Source organism: Plasmodium inui (assembly GCF_000524495.1).
Source record: "Plasmodium inui San Antonio 1 unplaced genomic scaffold supercont1.14, whole genome shotgun sequence".
Taxonomy (NCBI): Eukaryota; Apicomplexa; class Aconoidasida; order Haemosporida; family Plasmodiidae; genus Plasmodium; species Plasmodium inui.
The window spans coordinates 544063-553254 of NW_008481848.1; the positions used below are offsets into that span (position 1 = coordinate 544063).

Genomic DNA, 9192 nt, shown 5'->3' on the forward strand with positions numbered 1-9192 from the left:
CAGACGTATGCCACTCCCCAAGGGAAGAATGGCGCGATTGTTTAAGCGGTTATGAATATTCGGGAAATCTGCTCAATGCATTTTGCAACAATGGATTAAATTTGTCAGAGAGAGAGGGGGGGGGAGGGGATTAAAATTTGCTTCCCCCCAAAATTGTATCTGGGCACGCTTTTATTTTCTTAAGAAAAAGAAAAAATTCTCATCGCTCATAAAGGAACAATGTGGTCCACATGACGAGCACTCCGCATACCACTTGTGTGCAGGGGGCCTTTCTCGCTACGTTTTTAACCACTTGCGGGTCTACATATACACGTGTGTATGCAAGTCAACAAATCGGAGGCAGTTTCATTTGTACACTTCGGATGCAGTTTTATTTGTACACTTTTGCTTAACGGTGAGGGGGGTGGAAACGCCTCAAAGGAGTATACCGCGAGGGGTGTGTAACAGCCATAATGCATTGCCTCTGGCTACGCGAGGATGTATTTTTCCTATACATTCCTTCTTTTGGGAAAAAAAAAAAATGCCAAATAAAATTTGAACACCTGTAACAATGTAGCGTAACTGACGTTACTTCATTTTTTTTAACTAAGCTATCCCTTTTTATCACTGTTTTTTTATTAAGGCAAGAAGAAACGACGGACAAACATTTATGGTGCCCCCTTTACAGTTGCGAAATAGCAGGGATGAAGGGGCGATACAAAGCGCGAGTGTATTAATTCGCGCATACGTATGCATTTTGTACAACTAAGTAAAATATTCAAAAGGTAACAGTTAAAGGAGCGCTTTTCCCTCTAGTACAACCGCACTGCTACTGTTTTGGAAACCTTTACGCAGAATTGCCTAGAAATTTTTCTGAAATTTAGCCGTCTACATTTTTTCACCTAAAAGATACATTTGAACTGAACTCTGTCACAGAGCGTAAGCTGTTTAGCCATCCTGTTTGCACTGCGCGGAAAGAATGCTCGGAATTTTATTTTTTATTGACTCCTTACGTGTACATACATTGGTATACATACGGTACATGCATAGGTACCAGTGCACACAGTTTGTGTATGCCCGTTTGTTTTATCCCACCTAATTCACTAAGCCTACTGAAAACGCAATGTCGCATTTAAGGAGCGCCCTTTTTTGCGACGTGGTATGCAGGAACGTTTGAGAAAGCAAAGCTGAAAAGCGTCCTACATGGCATTGATGCGCGCGCTTGCTAATTCGTTTTTTTTTTGAACGTTTTAGGAAAACGTTGTGCTCTTAAGTTGGTAACGCTTTGCATTGTACAACGAGGTTGCCACTCCACCAAAGGGATGGCATTGCACTGCTGCTGATGGGAAGCATTTCTTCGCCTCATCACACACACAGATTTGACTTCCTAGCGAAATAAACGGTTTGTTTTGCAGAGAGGCCTATTATCCATCGTGGACGTATCAAATTGGAACAGAGGTTCATATTTTTTTTTGACCGCATTTTGGCGCCCCCTAAACAGTGTAAAATAGCACTTGGGAGGGGAACGCGACGGAATGGAAACCTACACGATGTTTGGTATGTTTCCCCGTTTTATTATTTTTTCTTTAAACGCCCCGTTATGTATTTTTTGCAGCAACTGGTCAAAAAAAAAAAAAAAAAGAAATATACATACAGTTGGCAATTCGGCTTGTTAACACTCGTTCAGAGGAAATACAAACTTAAGATGGCATAAGGTTGGAAGGGGAAAAAAAAAAAACATTTCCCGAGATAAAAAAAGAGGGGCAAATGCAAAATGTATATATTTGTTTTCTCAGCTGAAGGAGCATTATTCTTAATTTTAACCAGATTGGTGAGGGTGTGGGGGAACCCCCCCCCAAAAAAAAAAAAAGGCTCTATCTATATAACGCCAAGTGTATTATATATATATACCATACATACATACGTACACTTAATGGGCGGACATATTTCGCGAATGAGTACACGAATGTGCGCATTGTGTACATTTTTGGAAAGAATATCTATGCAGATACTTGTGCATACAATAATGTAACGGAAAAAAAAAGGGTGTTCTCGCGAAAATGAAATGTTCAACCCGTTTATATGTTTTCCTATAAATGTAGTTATTAGAAGTTTTTTTTCTTTTTTTCTCTTACTTACCTTTTTATGAGTTAAAAACAGACTGGAATGTAGCGAGAAGAAGGGGAAGAATATTTCTTATCGCACATGCAATTGGAAAATAAAAAAATAAACAAGTGAGCCCCGGACTTAAGCCGCTATTGAACAGTGCATGAAGTTTGCTCATGCGCATAATTAATGGCTGTAAGGGAAGGAAAAAATAAACACACTTAAGTGGGTGAAATGCAGAGGAAGAAGGAAAAGAAAAAAATAAAATACATCTTAGTAAGTACGTACATTTGCTATTTTCTCAAACTGGAATTACCCAGCCGCATGTATGCTAAGAAAAAACTGTTACAGAGTTTCGGCCTCTCCTTCTTCAAAGATATATAAAAAGGAGAGAGGGACTGAGGACTACTCAATCCTCACACGTGTTTTGCCTTCACACGAGAGGGGTACACTACGGACATTTGTACAAATGTACATGTGAAAGTAGCCTTCCCAAAGAAAGATACAATTGCATTCCTTACCCTTCTTTTTCCCCCTTACAACTTAGCAATGTGCACTTGAATTAGAAAAAAAAAAAAAAAAAAAAATATGAACCGTTCAGGTAATTTCATAACTAAAAAGCTAATTATGCATCGTATTGTGTGTTTTTTTCTTTTTTTTTTCTTTTTTTTTCTCTCCCTTTTTTTTGTATTCCATTTACACCCTTAGAGTTTTCCCCCTTTGTTAATGTTTTCTTTCAAGACATTTTTAAAAGGTTGACCTTCACGGTTTTCTTGCGTTGTATGTATGAGGTAAATCCTGATGCGAGTGCATACGCGTGTGAAACTGTATTAGCCGATGTGTCACACATGTGAACGAAATTAATTCTCCTCACCCAGCGCCTTCGTGCGTGCATAGATTTATGTATTCCTTTGGGAACACGTGTGTGTACATATGTCTGTACATATGTGCATACATTTGTATGTACCCCTTTACGAACACTTTTTGTACTGTACCCTTCCGTTCATAATTCATTACGGAGGGAAAAGAACCGCTCCCCCCGAAGTGGAACAAATCCGTAAGGTAGGTAGCTTTTTTTTTTTTTTTCTTTTTTGCGAAACCAGTGCGAGCTTTTTGCCCTGCACACACAACGGGGAAAGGACAATCCGAAAGGCGCTCAACCAAAATAAAAAAATTGTTAACACACGTATGTACGTGATGTGTGTGCACGAAGGATTTTGCAAGTGCTTGTGAATTATCTCTTATGAGGGGAAAAAATAACATCTTGTACGTAGTGTAAACGTGGAAAACGGAACCAGCTGGACTACCATACATGAAGCATCTCCCGTACCGTTGCACCGTGAACATATTCAAACTTTTGCTATGTTTCCCGCCAAAAAAAGAAATGGAAGTCTCAAATGAAGCGCAAAAATGTATCGGGGCGATGGAAGCGGGACAGGGAAGTAATGCAGAACAGGGCTGCAAAGATTCATCGTGTGGGAAAGCAAACAGTGATAGAAATGAGGTGGGAAGTAAGGCGGGAGAGGAGCACTTAAATAACGCCGGGAATTGCAATAACAGCGAGACGCTTAAGACCACCGAAGGGACAGGCGGCAAAAAGGAAGAGGCCATGAACAAAAAGGAAAGCCATATGAACAAAACGGATAAGGGGAAAAAAAGAAAAAATTCGAAGAAAAAGCATTATAGTAAAAATAAAAAGCAGGCCGATTTGTGCCCCCCAGAAAAGACGCCCATCCAGGAGAACGCCTGGCCTAGGAACAACAGCAACCCTGGGGATGGAAAAGAAAAAGGTGAGGAAGGTACAAAAAAGAGTGAAGTAAATAATGCCCCCAATGCTGAATCGTCTGAAAAGGGAGATGAAAAAGAAATGGGCAATGGGAGCGTCTTAAAGGGGTATAAAAATGGACAGGAAGCCGGAACGAGTAATGTTAAGGCGGATGAGGCGGGGCAGGACAAATCCGCAGACGGGGGAAAAAAGACAAAGAAAAAAAGAAAAAAAGCCAAAAGGAAAAAGAAAAAGGATAAAGGTGCGGGCGAAGATAAAGGCGAAGATAGAGGCGATGAAAAAGGCCATGGCGAAGCAGCTGACGAAGAGATTAGCGGCTTGAAAAAAGTTAAGGACACGCTACCAAATCATCACAGCAATGAAAATGCCAGTACCACCACGGCAATTAGCACCAACACGGATTGCAACGCAAGGAAGAAGAGCGTTGTCAAGGACACCATGGACGCAGCCAACCTTTACAGCAATGAGCTTACGACCGATGCAATGGCAGACCAGAAGAAGAACAAAAAGAAGAAAAGAAAATCATCAAAAAGGAATCAAACTGTGCAGCATGGTAAGGCAGAAACTGGGGAGGAAAATCTCACTTCTGCAAAAAATAAAAAGGGAGACCCCTCTAAAAAGACAAGCGTGAATCATCACGCCCTGTACAAAGTACCTAGTAGAAGTATGACCAAGGATCAACTTAACAATCTGGCAAATTTGATTTATAAAAATAGCATTGGTTATGGTCTTCCCCCGAAGAGTGTGGTTAGTAACTTCAGTTCGAATCCATGTCAAGCTTCGTGTAGTAATCCCCCCCGAAATTTTCTGAACATGCAGCCTAAAAGGAACATGCTTCAATTGCCGAAAAGAACCGATTGTAAATATGGGTTCAGTGTGGACAATCAGGGATACTCAAATTGCTTGTACGGGTCGGTCCCCTTCCGCCGCACAAATGAGTGTTACGATTTTTCGTACCCGGACGGGGTTCCCGGTGGCCTGGGGAATTTTTTCTACGGAAGCGACCTGTCGAGGGATGCCCTAATGGAGAGGACTCTCTCTCTGCACGGCATGTACAGCGTGGGAAGCGTGACAAACGCGAGTGATTTGGGCGGTGTTGGCCATGTTGGAGCTCTTAGCGGCGTTGGCGGCCTTAGCAGCTTCAGCGGAGCCGCCTTTCGAAGACAACGCAAACTGCCACCGCGGGCAAACGACAGCTTGGCACGAGGCGCGAATTACGAATTGGGCAAGAAGAAAGCGAATCTGCAAAATGGTCACATTACCAGGTTCAATTCGGGTGCCCCCAGCGCGAAACATTTGCCCTATGAACACAATCAGGAGGATCTAACTTTCGGCAAACGATATAGTAACAGAAAGGGGCACTACCACAACGCGAGTAGAAGTGTGTCCAGGGGAGGGAAGATCCTCCAGGGGGGTGATAGCAGCGCGATGAATGTAGCGAAAATGGCCAACATTGGCAGCGCAGTTAAGGAGGAAAACTTTTCCAGCGCGTCCAACTTTGGCTACTTTACCAATGGGGTGAACCTAAACACAAGAGCGAAGTACCTCCAGAAAGGGAACATCCAACTGAACAACAACCATGTGATGCCAGGCATGCAAAATGATGGTACCTACGCGCACATGCAAAGGGGGAAGTATTATACATACTACCCCCACCCAAGTGCTGAGATGGTGCAGGAGAAAAAGTTTACTAAAGGGATTAGTGCCCCGTTTAGGTCCTATAAAATGCAAAACGATCTTTCTAACAACAATAGAACGTTTCCACCAAACGGGGGAGGAAGAGAAGACTACATCGGTGAGGAGACTGCTCAAGGGGGAGTAGCAGAGAAAGACAAACAAGAGACCCTCAAACTAACTGACCCATCTTGCAAAAGGGGAAGAGATACCAACTTTGAAGTCAATAAAGAGATACACAAATTTATAGACTATTGTGTGAAGAACTATGGAGACAAATACATTGCGAATGTTCTGCATGAGTTTTCTCCAGACGGAATTGGAGAGAAGTACGATGAATTGAGGAACATTTTCAAAATGAATATAAGTGAGGAGAACTTGAGCACTTTGCAGATGCTGGAGGGGGACGAGAATGTCGAGTTGCCTGCGTTTTTGAAGGGCTGCCCTAACGTGGGGGGGGAAGTAGAGGCGCACAAAGGGGAACAGCTGAAGGAGGAGCCGCTTAAAGGGGAGCCGCTTAAAGAGAAACCGCTTAAAGAGGAACCGCTTAAAGGGGAGTCGCTTAAAGGGGAGTCGCTGAAAAAGGAATCGAACGAAGAGGAGCCGCTTCACGAGGAACCGCTCAAACAGGGCGCCCCTCCTGGCGACGCTCCGGACGCAGGGAACGTCTTCGAGGGGGACCCATCCATGAACGTGACGATCCCCCCGGGACTAAGCCTTCCAGACATAAACCGAGCCCTTCTGCATGGCGCCTACTTAGACAACATCGCCGTGGTGAAGAAATGCCTCGAAAAAAAAGCAGACATAAACTACTTTGACAAAATCGGAAGGACAGCCCTACATTATGCATGTGCAGGTGGATACTACGAGATATGCCAGCTGCTAATAGACAATGGAGCCAAAGTGAACGTCTCGGATTACAAGCACTGGACTCCTCTACACATAGCCGTTACGAAGATGCATAAAGAGATAACAGAGCTGTTACTGAAGAACGATGCAAACATACACGCGATGCTACCTCATTCGTTGTCCCCAAACAGGGGAAAAACAACCGCCAGCATGTGCATTCATTTCGCAGCCATTAAAGGGAGCAAAGAAATAACACAACTCCTGCTACATTATGGGGCCAAAATTAATGACACAGATTTGTCCAATAGGACAGCCCTTCACTATGCTGCGTATCGAAACAACTCCGATTATTTGAAGTTCTTAATCTATCAGGAGAAGGCCAAGGTTAACATCTTTGATGTGCACAATAGGCTTCCTATCCACTCGGCCTGCTTGGGCGGCGTCTTAAAGAACGTCCAATTGTTGGCAGAGAATAAGAGCTTCCTCCAGAAAAGGGACATCTACAATATGAGCCCAATGGACATCGCCTCTATTAAGAAGTTTAAGAAGATAAGGAAGTTCTTGGCCAAATACATTAATGAGAATTTTTCCCCAAGCGATGGGGAAGACAGCAAGGGGAAGAAGAAGAGCAGCGACAGCAACGGCAACAGAAGCAGCAGCAATGGAAGCAACAATGACAACCGCAGCAGCACCGCCCAGGTGGAAGCGAAGAACGAGGGGGAAGACCCGAAAAATACGGGAGACCTACTCCCCCACACAGACCAAGGCGACGAAGCAGACGAACAGAAAATGGACCCCAAAGAATTCTACAATGACAACCAGATGATTAAAGACATTTTAACGACGACCATCAGCACCGTCCTGAAGGAACGAAATAGGGATCAAATCAAAAGAGTAGTGGACGCCTTGGGCGTGTACATATCCTTGAGCCTTCTAGAGAAAACCATTTTGATTCAGAACTATGGAGGCATAGACATGGTTAGTAAGGAGGGTAAGAGAACCAACGGCGGGGTCTTCTTTTACCTCATAAAATACATGTACAAAAATGACATTATTTCGAAGTTTAAATATGACTACATTGTGGAGGAGGAGAAGGAGAAGAAAAAGACCTACAGGAAGATGAAAAAGAAGCTGCTACAGGAGGAGGAGAATGCCAAGGGTGGCGATGTGATGGGAGGAAATGTCATGGGTGCCAATGTGAAGGGTGCAAATGTGAGCCTCACCGGGCAGGTTCCCCCCGAGGGGAAGAATAAGAATAGGAAGAAAAAGAACGATAAGTTTATGGGTCAAGCGAAGGGCATTCGCAATGGAAGTGCAGCCTTCAGTAGTGCAAAAGGGGCTGCCATGGAGAGTGTGAAAAATGATAGGGCGCCGGTGACCGGTGCTAACGGCAACAATGCATCAGCGGGTCACAACACGCCGAAAACTACACGTGGTAAGAACGCCCTGAGTACCCATAATGGGGAAGTGAAGCATACTGCTACTGAGCAAATGGCATCATTGTCCGCAACGGCAACAGTCGGTACAGTCCAAAAATACCATGTTAACTCATTAGCTACGAAGAACGCGAGGAATAACACACATTTTGGTAATCTGCAGAGTGACCACCCCCCCAAGGACCCCCACGCGAGCAACGCTGAAGAGGGAAAAAATAAAAAAAAAACGAAAAAAAAAAAAAATAATAATATTATTATTAATAATGATACTAATAATAATACTAACAATACGGCTCAACTTGTTGGGGTGGTTGCCCAAGCGGGTACTCCCAACAACTGTGTGACAAATGCGAATGTGGGCTCCTCCTTCATAAATTTAGTGCAAAATTCGTACGCCAGCATGCAAAACATGGTCGAGGCGCAGGCCCAGAGGAAGCGCGCCTACCACGTCAACGGGGCTGCGTGGGAGCGAGGCAACTTTGATTGGGGTCATGGCGGCGGTTGCAACGGCTTCGACGGTCTCGGCAGCTTGGGCCACTGGAACAGTGTTTTCACCCTGAACTGCCGCCAACCGCGCAAGAACAAAGTTAACATGAAATTCCGCAACGGAAACAACCAAGTCGGCATGAACAGCTTTAACGGTTGCAATCAGGTCAGCCTGGGCAACCGCAACAACGCCAACCAGTATAGCAAGTCAATTCGGAGCTACCAGAATGAGTTCCCTATCCCGTATCTGAACGGGATGCAGAAGAGTGCCTATGACTACACGGGCTGTGCGGAGAACCCCGGGGCTTACCGACATAACCAGAACGTGTACATGGTGAACAATTTGTGCAACCCGCATGGGAGTGGGAAACAGAAAATGCTTTCAAGCAACTTGAGGGGTGGACGCTTTCGGGGCTACCCCAATATGTAGCCCCCGCTGCGCACGTGTGCAAACGGGTGAATACGGGTGAGTATGCGTGAATACGCGAGAATGCGCGTTCCGCTTGGGCATGTCTTAGTAAATTCGTGAAGCGTGCCTTTATAACTGCAAATAGAACTACAAACGCAGGTTTAATTTTGATCTTTTTGATTTTTTTTTTATTTTTTTTCGCCCCACGTTTTTAAAACAAAGGTTTAAAACGTGCATAGCAGGAGTGCTACATTTTTGATCACGTCAGCTCCGTTTTTTTTAAGGGGGGAAAAACGCCTCGGCGAGCATTAAAATGAAGATGTATTTCGTATTTCGGCGTGTGAGCCGGAGTGGCCATTACGTAGTTCGAATTACCCATTGGGGGTGGAAAGCTTCCCTGAAGAGGGGTTTTGGCTCTTCCGTTTGAGGTTGGCAATTTTGTCGTAAAAGGAAAATGCCAAAAAAGG

At 44.2% G+C, this 9192-nt stretch overlaps 1 protein-coding gene across 1 annotated transcript; it reads left to right on the forward strand.

The window, feature by feature from the left end:
* Positions 1 to 3469: 3469 nt before the first annotated feature.
* On the forward strand, positions 3470 to 8746 carry C922_03461 (hypothetical protein; the record flags this gene model as incomplete). The annotated part of the gene is made up of 1 exon (XM_008819053.1): positions 3470 to 8746. One exon carries the CDS (start codon positions 3470 to 3472, stop codon positions 8744 to 8746), a length of 5277 nt encoding a protein of 1758 aa, XP_008817275.1.
* Between the last annotated feature and the right edge of the window lie 446 nt (positions 8747 to 9192).